This window comes from Rattus rattus, chromosome 7 (genome assembly GCF_011064425.1).
Source record: "Rattus rattus isolate New Zealand chromosome 7, Rrattus_CSIRO_v1, whole genome shotgun sequence".
Classification (NCBI taxonomy): Eukaryota; Metazoa; Chordata; class Mammalia; order Rodentia; family Muridae; genus Rattus; species Rattus rattus.
The window spans coordinates 94,331,617-94,348,889 of record NC_046160.1 but is presented as its reverse complement, the minus strand read 5'-3'; the positions used below and the strand labels follow the sequence as shown (position 1 = coordinate 94,348,889).

General features: G+C 51.1%; 1 protein-coding gene across 3 annotated transcripts in view; it reads left to right on the top strand.

Annotated features, from left to right (window-relative positions):
- Positions 1 to 509: 509 nt before the first annotated feature.
- Actn1 (actinin alpha 1) overlaps positions 510 to 17,273 on the top strand; it is a 94,426-nt gene continuing 77,662 nt past the window's right edge. For 2 of the 3 annotated variants that reach the window (XM_032908025.1, XM_032908024.1), the window contains exon 1: positions 512 to 862. In XM_032908025.1, the coding sequence (XP_032763916.1) occupies positions 758 to 862 (105 nt within the window). In that variant the 5' untranslated portion in view covers positions 512 to 757. Of the gene's footprint in view, positions 863 to 17,273 lie in introns of all 3 variants that reach the window. The other variant, XM_032908026.1, reaches the window with a different exon arrangement.

Genomic DNA, 17,273 nt, shown 5'->3' with positions numbered 1-17,273 from the left:
AATTGTCCCAACCTAGGTTCCCCCGAGATAGAGAGAATGAAATATGTCTCGGATTTCCCCGCGCCCTGCCGGGGTTTGTAGCTTGCGTGGGACCTCAGGAAGACCGGTGTGCCCGAGTTCTGGGCCTTCCCGCCCGCTGGGAACGGGACCAATCCTCGGCGACTCCTCGGGCTCCCAAGCACAGTGCCTTTTGGTCCCTGAGCTCTGGGAGGCGTCCCCAGGCTCCACTCCCGTTCAGCTTAAGGTGGTGTCACATGAGCTGCGGGGGAGTGGGAACCCAGGGAGTGGGCGGTGGCGTGCGCGCCGGGAGGGGGCCGCCCAGTCCACCTATATGCACAGAGACCCGCCTGACGGATGCCAGGAATTCCCAATGAGAGGCGCTGGGGGGAAGTTTGGGCAACTCGGCCTGGCCAATAGAGAACCTCGGGAGGGTTCTGCCCCTTCTCCCCGCCTCCGCCCGCCTCTGCTCCCGCAGCGCGAGTGTTCGCTGAGCGCAGTGTGCGTGGAGATTAGGTCGGAGCGCGCGCCCCGGGAAGGCAGTCCGCGAGCTCCAGCCGCCGCCGTCAGCAGCAACCTCCTCGAGCAGAGCCGCGGCGGAAGCGGGCGCAGGGGAGCGAGCCCGGCCCCGCCAGCCCAGCCCAGCCCAGCCCAGCCCAGCCCAACCCTGCCGACTCCCTCCCCACGCCCCGGTAGCAGCCGCCGTCGCCTGGAGAGAAGGTGGAGAAAGAAATCCAGCCCCTAGCACGCACGCACCATCATGGACCATTATGATTCCCAGCAGACCAACGACTATATGCAGCCTGAAGAGGACTGGGACCGGGACCTGCTCCTGGATCCGGCCTGGGAGAAGCAGCAGAGAAAGGTTAGCGGCCACCCCCACCCGCCACAACCCCGATCCCTGATCTGGGTTCTGCCCGCTGCACTCCTGGGCTCCGGGTTGGAAACCAGTTCCCGGCGCGCAAGAGCGGAGGCGGGGACATCGCGGCCACTGCGAGGTGGGGTATTGGGTTACAGGCACCGGGCGGGAGAGGGGAGCACCCTTGCCCCAGAGCCCGCGAACTGCTAGCCGCGGCACGGGGAGGTGGCGCCGCCGGCGGGTAGATCGGCTCGGAGCGGGTGGTCCGGGCCACCCGGGTGCTGCCAAAACCGTCTCCCCGTGGGCAAGGCGCGGGGGCGATGCTCCGGGGGCTGGGACTGAGACTTAGGCTCCATGGCTGCTTACTCGGGATCGATTTTCCCCTTCCTTCTCTTTTTCCTGGCGCCTCCATATGGCGTGCGGTGGCAGCACGTTTCCTGGGCCGCCCCTGGGGCTCTGTACCATAGGGGCAATTGCCCCGGACACTGCTCGCTGAGCTCGGTCCGCAGACAGTGGGCGAGCCGGTGCTGGATGGTTTGGCAACCGCCTCGGGGTCTACCTGGAAGTGGACGTGCGGGAGTGCGACTGGGGCTGAGAAAAATCGGGGATCGTTCGCGGGCTCCCCTGGGCCTTGTGGGGGCGGGGTCAGGACGGTAAACCGTTTTATTGCCTAACTCAGTGAACTGGTGGCTGCAAGCCTTGCATCTGCGTTCTGCCCTCTTCTTTTGCCGGTGAAACGCGAGTTTAAGTAGCTTGGCTCTAGTTGGGCTCCTGGAAGAGAGACAGTCTCAGGAGATATTTGGGGTTGTTTTTCGAGGATCCCTGCTTAGCCACGGCCTTTTATTCTAGTCGCCATCAGCGAGGTTCAGGATATGCTGCTCCGTCTGAGCTGGGAAATTAGCGATGGATCCCGAGCGTAATGGCTAGTGGTAGGGAGAGGACAGAAACCACTCTTGGTTGGGGAGGGGGAGGCATTAACTCTACTACGGCTTCCTGCCTGAGCAGAGAGCGCTTTTTTAAAGGCGGTACCCTGACCCCCCCAACCCCCAATTTCCGTCCAGTCCCTCCCCATTTTATACTCTCCCCCCACACATACTTCGTGATCTGGGGATGGGGGGGTTCAGGATGGCGCGTCCCTCTGGATAGTGCGGTTAGGGCTGGGCTTGAGGGAGAATGCTCATGTCCAAAAATGGTAACATTCATTCCCTTTTTTAAACTTAAAAGGGGGGGAGTTTAGTGAGCCGGCCGAAGTTTTTTTTTCCAGCGTAAGGCATCCTGTATTAGCTCACTCAGGAATCCTAAGCTCTGAAACGGTGCCCTTTTACTCACTTCATCAGACAAGCAGAGGTAATTTAAAACACACCACAATGGGCTTCCTTAAACAGGCGACCTGGGGCCCTGCCCCTGTCTCTGACTGCAACAGCAACTTAAGAGCCTTCCCTTGGCTTTGAACTAACTTTGTGATGTATTGGTAGCTAGCTTACGGACACCGCCTTCTTCCTGTCAGCCCCCTCCCCCTCTGCTGGCAGGACTGAGGGCTGAGGGTCTTTCCCGGTTCTTCCCTCTTGAGTTTATTTCCTGGGACTGTTGGTGGGAGAGAAAACTGAGTGAGCAGTTTGGAGATTCCCAGGGAAGGCAAGAGATCTCCTTCCTTCCCCTGCTTCTTTCTCTGTCCAAAAAAAAAAAAAAAAAAAACAAAAAAACCAATGTTTCTTAAGTGACGTTTTTTTAAAGTGTGCATTGATGTTTTGCCCGCACTTATGTCCCTGTGAGGGTCGCACTTATGTCCCTGTGAGGGTGTCAGATCTCCCAGAACTGGAGTTACAGACATTTATGAGTTGCCACGTGGGTACTGAGAATTGAACCCGGGTCCTCAGAAAGAGCAGCCGAAGCTCTTAATCCATGAGCCATCTCTCCAGACTTTTTTTTTTTTTTTTTTTAAATCTTTCTTAAGAATAGATTTTAAGTTGAACAGGCGGGGTGGGATCAGAATGGTGGAAATCTTGGGATCTTCCATGGAGAATAGAAGTCCCTTCCAGGAGTCCACTTTGTGCTGGAAGAGACAAATGATGGAGCTATGGAAGGCCTGGCTAGTGTCCAGATACTGAGTCTCGGACCTATACCCTCATTCAGTATTAAGGAATGAATGGCTGGACAAACATATTCAATAGAGTTGGAGAGAAAATGATAGCTTCCCAGAACACTGACTGACCTGGTAGGAACAGGCATCTGGGGAATTTGGTCATCTGGGGAATTTGGTCATCTCCGGGCACACGTAACATATATAGGCTGATATTGGCTAATGTGTGGCAGCGTGGTACCCATTTTATCTTGGAGATCCCAGCAGCCCTGTGAGCTAGACACATGTGAGGTTGAGTAGACCAGTGAAGGGAGAAGTAGCCAGCCATGGCTGAGGGCCGGGACACAGGGCACTGGAAGCAGCTGGAGGAAGGATGGAGAACTCAGTCTGGCATCCCAAGCCAGGGGGTTTTGGAATCAGGGGATCCACATTTGCTTAGGTTAATAGTGGGAGCCTGGCAGAAGGCCCTCTACTTTTGATTGGAAAACCTGGTCCAAGGTTGTGCCCCTGGCCGTTCGTTCTCTGTTGCCTTCTGTGAGCATAAGTTTCCTCACCTGTGTAGCCCTTAGCGGAATGATAGGGGCATTTCTAAAAGCTTAAAGCAACACCGTGTAGGGTTTGCTATTCTTCCTACTGACCGGGAGTGGGGCAGGTATTATGTGGGGCCACTGCCTATGAGTGAACAGGGCCAAAGGAGGCAGGGGAGAATTGAGATGGCGTGGTGCAGTGGGAGCCAAAGGTCACAGCATGAGAGACAGAAGGCAGCCTGCTTTTAGCCCTGGTGCAGCTTAGCTGTTTGTGAGACTGGGGGCAAGTCACTTTTTTTTCTCACCTCTGTGTATGTGTGTGTGTGTGTGTGTGCGCGTGTGTGGCCTAGGTGGTGGCTAGAGGTTGATGTTCAGTGACTTCCTGAGTCAGTCTCTATTGAGAGTCATTCTATGTTCTACAGAACAGGCTGGCTTTGAACTCAGGTGTGCCTCTGCCTCCACACCTGGCCAACTCTCCACTTTGTTTTTGAAAACGGGGGTGGGTAGGTGGGGTGGTCTCTCTCTCACGGAACCTGGAGCTCTTGACTCAGCTAGTCTGGCTGGTCAGCAAACTAGGGATTTGCCCGTCTCTCTGCCCCGGCCAGTGCTAAGCTTACAGGTACGAGCCACTGTACCCAACTTCTTTTTTTTTTTAAAGATTTATTTATTATATATAAGTACACTGTAGCTGTCTTCAGACACACCAGAAGAGGGCATCAGATCTCATTACAGATGGTTGTGAGCCACCATGTGGTTGCTGGGATTTGAACTCAGGACCTCTGGAAGAGCAGTCAGTGCTCTTAACCGCTGAGCCATCTCTCCAGCCCTGTACCCAACTTCTTATGTGGGTGCTAGAGTACTTAATACTTGTGCAGAAAGCCCCTCCAAGACTGGGCCATCTCCCCAGCTCTGAGCTCTTTCTAGCTATATTTCACAAATGCACTGTGAATGCTGACTGTCAGCCAGGCTGAGTTCTGGGTGTTGGAAGTGGGATGTAGAGTGAGACAGAGCAGATCTCTCTGTTGTTTCCTTATCTGTGAACCCGTTGTGTTTCTGCCCCACTCCCCCCCAACCCTCCACACCCCCCAGCTCTTACCCACTCCTCTGAAATAGTGTGGTGGGAGCACCTTCCTGAGGTGGATGCTGATAGAAGCCTGGGCAGGCAAGAGGCATGACTCAGGAGCCAAAGGGGGGTGGTGTGGTTGTGCTTATCCCTTCTCCAGAGAATGCTTTGGGGCAGAGTTCTTGGGTCTGGTCCACATACCTCCAAATGCAATGTAAGACCACGGCGCAGCACCTATGGACCAGAGGAGATCGCTTGGATCACCTTCCTGACTCCCAGGATCAGGCCTGAAGTCACCTTTCTTTCCCAAGACAGTTCTTTTCATGATGACCAAAGGCGTCTCTCTGTGTGTTCCTTCTCCAAGATCTTGCCACACCCCTAAGTGTGCGAGCACAGGTGGGAGGCAGACTAAAGAGAGTATTGACTTGGAGTCACATCCTGGATCTATCCTCTTTCCCTGTGACCTCTGGTCAGGTCCTTTCAGCTTCGAATCAGGCTCCATATTTGTTAAAAAAAAAAACCAGCCGATGCAGGGTTTTTGTTTTTGTTTTTTAAATGTGCATTGGTGTTTTGCCTGTATGTCTGTGTGAGGAGGGTGTTTGATCCCCTGGAACTGCACAATTACCAGCTTTCATGTGGGTGCTGGGAAGGGAACCTGGGTCCTTTGGGAGAGCAGCCAGAGCTCTTAACCGCTGCACTGCCTCTCTCCAGCCTCCTAGCTGATGCAGTTTTAACTTGAGCTGTAGGGTGGTGCTTGTGCCGTTGAATTATTTTCTCCTCTTCTCTCTGGTCTTGGAAGTTCTGGGTGACTGTATATTCCCATAGGTGTCAGCCTTGGGGCTTTTCATAGTGAGACACTTAATCAATATTGAGTACTTACCAGCTGTTGGCAGGTGAATGAAAATGGCTGTGGATAGGACTCAGATCCTGATTCTGCACCAGTGGTAGGCAAGGTCTCAGCAAGATAGGCCACCACCTCATTCACACAGGCTTCTGGGCAGCTGTGCAGTCTCATGGGAACTTACCTACAATTCCCAAAAGGAAAGGGCTTGCATGGATGGGCTTACCTGGGAAGGATTAGACATCCCAAACCAGGATGGTACCTGGCAGAAATGAAATTAGAAAGAACAAAGACTTGTCTCTTCTAACCTCAGACTCTTTCCTCGTTGTCCTCTTGACTGCCATGCCTGTGACAGTGTCTCTGGGGCCAAGAACCCGGTCTGCCCTGAATTTCTGATGCTGAGCACAGGGATAGGACTGACTGAGGCGGCTGCTTGGGGACATAGATGCTCTTTGTTCTAGATAAGGACCCGATCCTAGGCCTGCATTCTGCTTCCAGTTTCTGCAGATGAATGTGCACCGAGTATGCTGGGGATGGGAAGTCTAAATTTTGGCTTCCTCACTGAGTAGCTGTGCCATCTTGGATCTACATAGTGAATTCTATCTAAGCCAGCTTGATACCCTGTCTCAAAGCCCCTCTCCCTAACCCCCCCAAAGAAAACGAATCAGAAGAAAAGTACTTAAAACCTGTGTCATCATGTTATAGTTGCAACAAACTTGACACACCGAGAATGACTTATTTATATGAGTACACTATAGCTGTCTTTAGACACACCCGAACAGGGTATTAGATCATGCTACATACAGATGGTTGTGAGCCACCATGTGGTTGCTGGGGATTGAACTCAGGACCTCTGGAAGAACAACTGGTGCTCTTAACTCCTGAGCCATCTCTCCAGCCCATGAATGTCCTTTAAGAGCCATTTAGCCCAGGAACTTGCCCTGCCCTCAGACCTCCCAGCCACTTCCCCCAGCTCACTCACCTTAGAACCTGATGGAGCTGCTTCCTCTTCAAACCCTGCTCCACATGGGTAGGGTGGGAGCAGTTCCCCCCAACCCCCAACTGGTTCAGCAATGGACAAGGCCTGAAGAAGGGGGCCGGGAAGGGTTTGGGCCATCAGGCCACAGATGCCAGCTGGCCCCAGACCAGGCAGGTCTGAGAAGGCCTGGCTTGTGGTCCGACAACCAGTTTCCAAGTTGAGGGACACTAGAGGTGGGTTTGAGGGAAGAAGAGGCTGACAGGCTCCCCTAGGGTACGTGGTGAGTGTCCTCTGGAGGAATCTCTTTTTCCTGAGGATGGCTTAGGGAGGTCCTCTCTAAGAAGGCCTGGCACTGGGCACCTGGATGATAGCCACAGACTAGAAATTGGGCTTAAGACCTTGTCATACAAGATGTACTTTGTATGGGTCTAGAGCTGAGATGGAGTAGCCCCAGCCTGAGATACGACCTGGCCGTGGTGTTCTGCTGTGTGGCTCCTGGAAAGAGTTCAGACCTGATGTCATTGAATTGTTGAGATGACCTAATGTCATTGAATCGTTGAGGTGATTACTGGAACCAGTTACAGGGTGTCAACTGAGAACCCTGGGTGTTCTGCCTTGTGGGTCATGACAACCTCAGTTTAGGTGGAGAAACTAGGGGTTGGGTGGCTGGGGGTTGGGTCTCATGTAGCCCAGGCTGACCTTGAATTTTCTGCTTATCTGAGAATGGCCTCCCGTCTCTACATCCTAAGGGCTGGGAGTACCGATGTGTAACAGCACACACTGTGGTGCTGGGAATTGAATTTGGTGTTCTCATACATGGTGGGCAAGCATTCTACCAACTGAGCTATGTATCTGGCCTCTGTCTCTTTACTTTCCAAGAGAGATGCCTAAGCGAGTCTGCCCAGATAGGTCACTGATCACACCTCTTTGTACTTTTGGGGTCCTCCCAGCCAATCAGCACCATTGATCCACAGGCTGACATGCAGCCAAGAATTGCCTGTTCCACTGGCCTTGCCTTTTCTCCTCTGGATATGGCCAGTGACCTCACATCGCTACAGGAGCAGTCCTGGGAGCTGAGCCCATTTACTGAGCAAGACTGCTGTCAGGGCTAGATGTGGGGTGCGTCCTCTTCTTCAGTGGTAGCACTTAGGAGACAGAGGCAGGTGCAATGTCTACCCGGTCTGTGTAGTTAGTTCCACAACATCCACGCAGTGAGACCCTGTGGAATAATAATATGCTGGCAGGTTCTACAGCTGCATGTGACGGTGAGGGGACAAAGAGTTCCTCAGACCTCTCAAGGCCTTCCGTTGACTTGGGGTTATTTCACAATACTTCGGTGGGTGGAGCACTAGGAGTCCAGCCTACAATAGGTATCCTGAGGACCTGTGTGCATGTGTGTCCGTCATGTTTCACACCTGGAGAACTGTCTGACCGTTTTAGGATCTCAAGGTCAGGGTGACAGTGGCTTTAGGAGCTGAGGCTGGTGGTCCCTTCCCCCTCTGTTGTTTCGCTGCTGTGCCGCTTATAAAATAGTCAGCATGCGTAGGAACATTAAGCAAAGATGGATGGATGTATACAAATAAAACCCCAGGGGTGGACATGTTCTGGAATTAGACTGTGGTGGTGGTTGCCTGGCCTTGTGAATAGATTCAAAATGACTGGATTGCGCATTGTGAAAACGGTGACATTGATGTTGTGAGAATTCTGTCTCAATTGAAAAACCCAAGAAAAGACTAATAATATAAAGAAGAAGCTGACAGCTGCCTGTCATCCCACCTCCCCCATGTGAGCACTGTCACGGGGGTTCAGATGGTATCTGCCGGCCTCATAACTTATCCTCACTTTGGTAACAGCGCTCCTGCACCCCCATCCCCATTTCTTCTTGTTCCCTCTCTACTCCTGGGCTGGGATTTGGAACCATGAGCTATAGTAGGAGTAGAGCTGAAGAGTCATCAGGAAGAGAAGCGAGTTGTCTGATTGGCCTCTTGGAAACCGCCTGAGAATATATGATACATAAACGCCAGAACGGGGCTGGGGAGGAAAGGTGGCTTTTCTTATCTTCCCAAGTCCCTATCTTGAGAGAGAGTCCTGGGGATGTTCAAATATAAACCCCGTTCGACTGTGGTCACTTCACACCTTCTGCGGTCCCCAGGGTCAGCAGGCGAGGGTGGCTTTCCTCAGGGTCCCAGGCAGGCATGGGCTGGGGAGGCAGCCCCACCTCCTTGGGAAGTTGCCTAGCAATTGTGGGTAGGTGACTTAGCCCACTATAGAGGTGGGAGGAGAATAAAAGGCAATGAGGATGGGAACTGGGTGTAGATGCGGAGGATGCTGTTCCCCTGGAAACTGCCTGCTTGGTCCTTGGCTACCGGGGGCCTCTCGTGGGGCTATGATTTGCTATCTATTGAGATGGATCAGAGTCTTCTTCAAGACTGTGTCCCCAAATTTCCAGGGCGGAGGGACACTTGCATGCCAGCCTGTAAGTCAGACACGCTTAGTCAAGGCCACCGTTAGCATCCACGACAGCAGGGGACAGAGGTCTTCCTAGAATGACCTGAATTTAGGGACACAAAGTAACATGCACTCTGGCCCACAGAGAAGAAAGGGTTGGACATGAAGACCCAGGTGTTCATTTTGGTTTGAAGTATTTCATGAGCACAAGGTACTGAGAGGGAAATGTAAACCCTGTTCACCTCCTGGGAAGGGAAGGGAAGATTCTCAAAGGTGGACTGGCCAGGATTGCTGTCTGTTTTGCATCAGTCAACCAACTTTATTAACAGTAAGTGAGTAAGTAAGTAAAAGGACCAACAGCTCACAGTGATTAAGGTTAACTGACTGAGATGACCTCAGTCTGCATGCCTCTTCAAGGAAGGCACTGTTAGTCTACTTTGGTAGACCGGAAACTGAGATACAGAAGTAGCTTGCCCAGGAGCTGACCAGTGAATAAGCTGACTTAAGAGCAAAGCTAGGCAGATTAGCTTCCGAGTTCTGATTTTTAGCCATCAGTAGACACACCCTCTGCTGTGAAGGGGCTTATGTTTTAACTGAGTCTTAAATGTGAGTGAATAATACCTCAGGGTGGTTTGTAGTCAAGGGCTCATTCTGTGATTCATGGTTTGTCACATTTATACTCTTGTGTTAATCATGATGTGATTTCTTGCCTTTAATGGTGATGAGCAAACTTGTGAGGACTCATCTCCATGTTAGGGTAGAGAAAATGAGGTTCAGAAAAGTTAGGTGACCTTAACCAAGGTCTGGACACAACTTGAATGTTTAGGGGGAGTTTGGGCCAAAGTCTTTGGAGGGTCTCTTAGCTTGACAGATCCTAGCTGATGCAGACACTTCCAAAGTGTGTGTGGGGGGGGTGCCAGTGGCCACATTGTGCACCCCAAGCTGCTCTTGGCCCTGACTCCGGCTTTTGGGGAGTAGCTTCCTCTGCTTTGGGGTTCAGCAACTCTCCCTCCTTGCAGCTTCCTTCTCTCACCTGCCCTGTCCTTTGTTTATGGTCACCTGGGGAAGAGGGCACCAGACAGGCTTTGCCCCAGGCAGCAGGACTGTTTTGATTACAGGTGTCCACACTTTAAGCCTTCATAGTGATGTTCAGAATGATATAGGGGAAAGTTGAGGCCTAGGCTGGTTTTGCCATGACAGGACTGGAGGTTTCTGGGCCAGGCTGAGGAAATATCTCCTGCTGAAGGATAGTGCCATTTATTGAGCCCCAACGTTGAACATCCTAGGCCTCAGAGGGTCTAAACCAGAGGCCCCAGCTGTTGGTTCTGGGTGGAAAGACAGCCAGGTGGGAGGGTCCCTCTTTGCTTAACCTTGCTACTGCTGCACGGTGGTTGGAGTTTGTGGGGCCGTCTGGAGTGGGGTTGCAGGCCCTGGTCTGTGTTAACCAAGCCACGGCCTATAGGGCCCTGAAGACTTATTTTAGTTGTTTGAGACAGGTTTTTGCTCTGTAGCCCAGGCTGACCTGGAACTCACTGTGTAGCCCACTCTGGTCGTAAACGCCCAACAATTCTGTTTCAGTGCCCTGAATGCTAGAATGATAGGCACGTGACAGGTATGAGCTACTATGCGCCTCTTTTGAAGAAAGATACTTGAGTGTAGGCTTAAACACAAGGATAAAGGGAAAGAAAGGTGCTCAGAAGAAAGTAAGGTACACCTGCAAGCATGACTGTGGGTTTCTCAAAGAGGAGTCTCAAAAAAAGACAGACGTCAAATATCGGTATGGGCTCTTCCAGGGAAAGTTGCCCCTTTTAAAGTCATCTGCAGAGGTGAATATGATGGGAGAAAGATGGTGTTGGGTCCCGCTTTTCAATCCTCTGTAGGTGAAAGCCACAGGAGACAGAACCTGGAGGTGAACGACCTCCTTCAGGCAAATCTCTTAGTGTATCTTGCCTTCCCTTGTAGGACATGAGACCCATTCCCTTTCGGATGGAAGTGTTGTGAGGGTCAGATCCTCTCTTCTCACGTCCCACATAGAGAGGCCAGACAGCTTGTTTTGAGGGATGGAGAAAAAGCGGAACTTTTAATCCCTCTCAGCCCAGTGCTAGCCTAGGAAATGGGGCCCTGCCCTGCTCTGCCTTGTTGCCTGAAGCATAGGCCCCTTTGTGTCTCGCTGGCTGCCAGCAGCCCCTCTGTTGTTTCTGGCTGAAGTCTTGACTCTGGGGGAGTGGTTCCCTTCAAACACCACAGACATCCTCCAGATAATACATAATGGCACCTTCCAGTCCAGTTCCCGATATTTCCAAAGGGCTTTTCTTTCCAGGAACCCAAAAGTGCTTTTCCAGACTCAGCTCTGGGAGCTGGGATGAGGAGGCACATGAATGTGTTTTCCTGGAGGCGGGCACTGGGCCCAGATCCCTGTTTCCTGCCCTTCGGGTTACTATGGACAGGACTGGAGGTATCTGTGCACATGGGGCCCTGAGCTCACTCACTCCCTTTTCTCTGGATCACCCCCACTCTCTGTATTGTTCTGTGGTTCTGGGAATGTAATCTAGCTAGGACTTTGTGCATCCTAGACCAGAATGACGCCCCCACTCTCGTCTCCTTTTAAAATTTAAGTTAAGCAATGCGGGGCTGGTGAGGTGGCTTAGCAATAAAAAAGTCTTGCTGCTAATGCTAAGCCTGACAGCCTGAGTCCAGTGCCTTGAACCCACATGAAAGAAGAAAAGAACCAGTTGCCGGGAGTTGTCCTTTGACCTCCACATATTTGCACAGGTGCATAAAACAAGTTAAGGTATAACGGAATAAATTATTTTTCGAAGTTAAACAACAGTAATCTTAGACCCTGATTAAATATATTTGTAACTTTTTCTTATCTGTGTTTGTACGTCAATACATATTTACTTATTTATTTCTTTTGTTTTGTGACAGGGCTGCTCTGTAGCCCTGGCTGTCCTGGGACTCACTCTGTAGACCAGGCTGGCCAGGAACTCAGAGATTCACCTGCCTCTGCTTGCCGAGTGCTGAGACTAAAGGTGTGCATCACCACGCCTGGCTTTCTACGTTTCTTTTGAAAATTAAGAACTACAGCTTTGATGCTTGCTCTTGGGCCTGTCTACTGCCGCCCTACTGAGGCTGCTTGGCCCTGAGTGGTAGGGTCACTTTGACAGCCAGGAGTGCCTGATTGGGGAACCCTGCCCTGGGCCTTTCTCCATAGAAGCCCCTGGTTAAAGAGCAGGTCCAACTTGGGGGTGTACCATCCTGGGCCTGTGACAGTGACTGTTCATGTGTCCCACTGAAGCAGATGTCTGTAGTACTGTGGGTTAACATTCATGGCATTTCCTAGATAGGCTTGCATTTAGGGCTCACGTGCAGCACTTGAGATGGAATGGCTGGCAGGGAAGTGAAGGTTCCTGGAAAGACCCGAAAGGTTCAGGTGAGCACAGCAGGGGTTTCTAGAGTGTCTGCTTTTGAAGCTAGTTCTTAAAGAGCATGCTGGCTTTAGAGTTCTATTTTAAGGCAATGGCACATTTGAAAGGAGTCCAGGAGCACTCCTTTCTGGAATCCCATTGGCTTCCCTGGTGGTGTGAACCTGTATCCTGAGCGTGATGTTTTGTTAATAAGCATATGGTCATCTTAATCCTGTCCAGGCAGCTGGCATGTATCCGTGACCATTTTAACACTGGAGGTAATGGAGCTGGAGAGATGGCTCAGTGGTTAATATGGCTCAGTGGTTAAGGTAGCTCAGTAGTTAAGAGCTCTGACTGCTCTTCCAGAGGCCCTAAGTTCAATCCCCAGTACCCACACAGATGCTCACAATTGTCTGTAACTCCAGTTCCTGGGGATCTGACACCTTCACACAGACATACATGCAGGCAAAATACTAATACACATAAAATAAAATAGATAGATAGGTAGGTAGGTAGGTAGGTAGATAGATAGATAGATAGATAGATAGATAGATAGATAGATAGATAGACAGACAGATAGACAGATAGGTAAGTAGGTGAGATGGATGATGGGTAGATGGGTAGGTGGATAGATGATAGGTGGGTAGATAGATAGATAGATGAAAGGTGGGTAGATGGGTGGATGGATGGATGATAGATGGGTGGGTATATGGGTAGATGGATAGATGATAGATGGGTGGGTGGATGGGTGGATGGATGATGGGTAGGTGGATGGATGATGGGTGGGTGGATGGATGGATGATAGGTGGGTGGGTGGATGGGTGGATGGATGGATGGATGGATGGATGGATGGATGGATGGATGGATGGATGATGGGTGGATGGATGGTGGGTGGGTGGGTGGATGGATGATGGGTGGGTGGGTGGATGGGTGGATAGATAGATGGATGCTGGAGAAGCTCATAGCCCCCATTGCACACTGTTGAGGCTTTGCTCAGGTTTCATTTTTCCTTGCAGGTGGCAGGTAAAGCCAGGGCCCAGCTTCCTGCCTCTGTGGTAGCCTATCTCAGAAGTCAGTCTCAGTGTTGTCATTTTTCCTAAGCCTGTTTTTTGGCATCTAACTCCCATGCCCTGCGGTTACCTGCTTCCATGTCCTGACTGCCATCCTAGGGCTTTGAGGTTAGGGTCTTGAGGACTTACACTTCCTTGTTATTGTCTTTCCCAGAGTAGCATTTTTCTTTCTATCATGGCTGTCTGTCTGTCTATCTATCTATCCATCCATTCATCTGTCTATCCATCCATCCATCCATGCATGCATCATCCATCCATCCATCCATTCATCATCTATCTATCTACCATCTATCCATCCATCCATGCATTATCTATTTATCTATCTATCTACCTACCTACCTATCTATCTATCTATCTATCTATCTATCTATCTATCTATCTATCTATCTATCTATCTTTCTATCTTTTTGACTTGTTTGGGATAGAGTCTCATGTATGACCTTGAACTTGTGATCCTTTTTCTTCCATTTCTAAGTATTGGACTTACAGGTGAGTTCCACCAAGCCTGGTTTTCAGTGGTGATAGGAATTGAAACTAGGGTTCCAGAAGCTACTTGTACTCTGTGAAACAGACATTCCTGTCGCGGGCTTAGATGAGCATAAGAGTTTTAGAAAACAGCAGAGACAGGAGCCATGGTAAACCCCTGTTATTCAGTCCCAAGGACAGCTAGTGGGATGACAGCATGTCACCCCTGTCCCTGCCAGGCTTCTTTGCCCCCCCCCTTATTCTCCCTGGCTGTCAGCCACATAGCTGTTTCCTTGCCCAGTTGGCACCTGGGCTTCCAGGATGGGCTGGTGAGAAACTTGGAGGAGACAGATATGTTGGCAGACTTGCTATACTGTCTCAGAGCATCACTGTGAAACTCTTGGCTCTGAGGACATTTGGAGGATCAGTGATCTGAGGTGCCTTGGTGTGGCAAGTGTGAGTCTTCAAAAGTCTCCCTGACAGGCGCCGTCCTGCTCCCTGATGACAAGGCACACAGAAGCTTGTGTGAAGGGGCTGTTTCCCAGCTCACTGTGCGCCTCTGGCCAGGGGTCTGGGTAGCAGGAAAATTCAGCAGGAAAGTCTTGTGTGTCAGGGTCTGAGTGACCAGTTCTACTCCAGCCATGAGGTTGTGTCCTGGGTTCAGGACAGAGGTCTGGTTGGTTCCTCAGATTCAGGTGTAGCTTGGAACCATTCTCATCATTGGACTGGGTCAGAGCATTGGATGAGCTCAGACTCTGCTAGGCCTCCTGTTACTGTGCCCTTTGTGTTCGTCACGAGGGTGCTGTTGATCACCTCTCAGCTTCCTTGAAGACAGTCCAGCTATGGTTTTCCTCTTAGCCACGTGCACACTCCAGATTTCTTTCCGGAGGGACTATCCATGCTGGCCCCTCCCCCACCATCCCACTGCTTTCTCCCTGGAGGTTGGATATTTGGCTGGGATCCCTGCTTCAGAAAGTCTTAAGGAGTTTCTGGTCCTTTTGTGTTTGCTTGGAGATCAAACTAAGGTCTCGGTTTTCCTTCTTCTCTGGCTGGGCTAATGTTGAGTGCTCTCCCTGAGGGTGGGCCTTAGCCTGCTGTCTTTAGCCACCTTAGTATTTATTTTCTTAGGGTTTCTATTGCTGTGAAGAGACACCATGACCAGAGGTAACTCTCATAAAGGACCTTTAATTTGGGCTGTTCAGAGGTTCAGTCCATTATCGCCATGGCAGGAAACATAACAGCAGGCAGACATGGTGATGGAGAAGGGGCTGAGAGCTCTGCATCTTCATCAGCAGGCAGCAGGTAAAGACCTGTGCCACCTGTGGGCATGGCTCACAGTCCTCAAAGGAGACCTCAAAGTCCACCCCTATGGTGACACACTTCTTCTAGCAAGGCCACATCTACTCCAACACCTCCCAATAGTGCCACTTCCTATAGGCCAAGCATTTAAACGCAAGAGTCTATGGGGCGATTCCTATTCAAATCACTATAGGTGTGGAACTAGATGGAACCTTGGGGCCAGGTCATGGTGTCTAGTAAAGCCTTGGTTCTCTTGCCACTTCCTTGTCAGGACTTTGGAGAGTGGCATTTGGGACCCTGTCCCTTTTGAAGAGCTGCTTGGCAGAGTCCTGTCCTGTTCCCTCAGCACAGGAGCACTGGTGATATAAAGTTCCAAAGCCTCAGGAGACCCAGGGGTTTTTGTTGGTGCTGGACCAGCCATAGCTGACCATGGCTTATTACCCAGGTTGGTTATAATCACAGAATGGTGGTCAGTGCTTCATGCCGGTGGTTAAGGTTAAGGTGGTGCTCAGGGTCATGGATTACCACGTGGGAATCATCTCCAAGGCCTGGACCTTGTTGGTGTTTGGTGTCTGCCTCCCTCCCTCCCTCCCCTTTTCTTTGTCTGTTTGTTTTGAGACAGGGTCTCGGCTGTGTAGCTCTGGCTGTCTGGAACTCTGTAGTGAGCAGGCAGATCTCAAACGCAGAGAGGGTCGCCCACCTCTGCCTCTCAAGGGCTGGGACTAAGGGTGCGTGCCACTGTTCTTGACTTGTCGGTGGTAGACTTTTTCTTTTAAGGTTTGTTTTTATTTTTATTCATGTGTCTATGTGAGTGTGTGTACACTTGTGTTTGGGTTCCAACAGAGTCCAGAAGAGAGCATCAGATCCCCTGGAGCTGTAGTTACAGGTGGCTGTGAGCCGCCTAACATTGTGGCTGAGACTTGAACTCAAGTCCTCCGTAGAGCAGTAAATGCTCTTAACCACTGAGCCATCTCCCTAGCCATGTTGGTCCCTTATGAAGGGACGCTCAGCAGACTCAAGCTACTTCTTCGGGTGATTTTAAGATGGGCCAGTGGGCTTCCCAGCCTGTCCCTGAAGCTAAGCCTTCTGCAGTCTTACTTGTGGGAACTTTCTGTACTCTCGGTCTCCTCACCTGAATGGTGAGCAGGGCCAGGTGGATAGAACCAAGTGAATGTCCTTCCCTTACCCAGAAGTCAGTGTTCCATGACGTAGGCTCAGCCTTCTTTGTCTTGACTCCGGAAATGCTTGGCTAGGGTGTGGCCTTGAGTGGGAAGCCAGTTGCCCCAGGACATCTGGGTGAGACTTTGTTTGGAGTTATCAGTGGTACCTTAGCTTCTGTCCCTTAGCCTGGCTGCTCCAGGCATGATCTAGGATGGGAGGTTCAAGGAGAATAGGGACTGTCTCTGCCTGTTGCAAGGTAGGCTGACATAATCAGCTCCAGGGTTGCCTTGGCCACCATCACTTGTGTGAGGGAACTTTCTTGTCCTGTGAGCTCTGTGGGTTCAGTGGGTCCAAGAACCAGGCAAGACTTTTTGCATGGAATCTAAGAAGAACTGGTGTCACAGTCGGCCTTGCCCCTCACTCATTCAAATTCAGAGCCTGCTCTCACCCTTCTTTCTCCAACACCAGTTTGAAGAAAGCAAATCACAGGATGCCAAGTCAGAAGGGACCTGGAAGGTTATGTGGATGAAGAAATGAGAGTGTCTAGCTGCAGTCTGACTTGGCCAGGGGCACTCTGCTATGATCTTATTCCGTGTGAGGCTGGCTTTGTCTTTACAGACACATGGGAAGGAACTGTCTTTTCCCATCCCTTCAAGTGGGCTCAAGAACCTGAGAGTGGACATGCCCAGCTCTGACACACTGTATTCTGAGGCAGATAAAGCTCTTTGGGCTTCTGGCCAGTATGTGGGGGGCCCAATTTCAAGTGAATTTTGCAAGTTAGAGATAGGGATGGGCAGATAAGTTTCTATACACTGATCATCCTAGACTGGCCCGTGAGTTTGCGTGTGAGCAGGGCTACAGGGACCCAGCAGCGTGGAGGGGGTGGTGATGGTAGTGGTAGTGACAGTCCTGGTGATTACAGCTCATACTCGACTCCCACATGCCCGGTCCTGTACTGAGTCCAGTTCCTGCACTCTAGGTGAATCATGGTAACCACCTTCTGGAGAAGTGGCGCTGCGATGTGCTGCAGCTCACACAACTCTTTGTGGGGGAGGCTAAACATGGCAAGGATTTCCT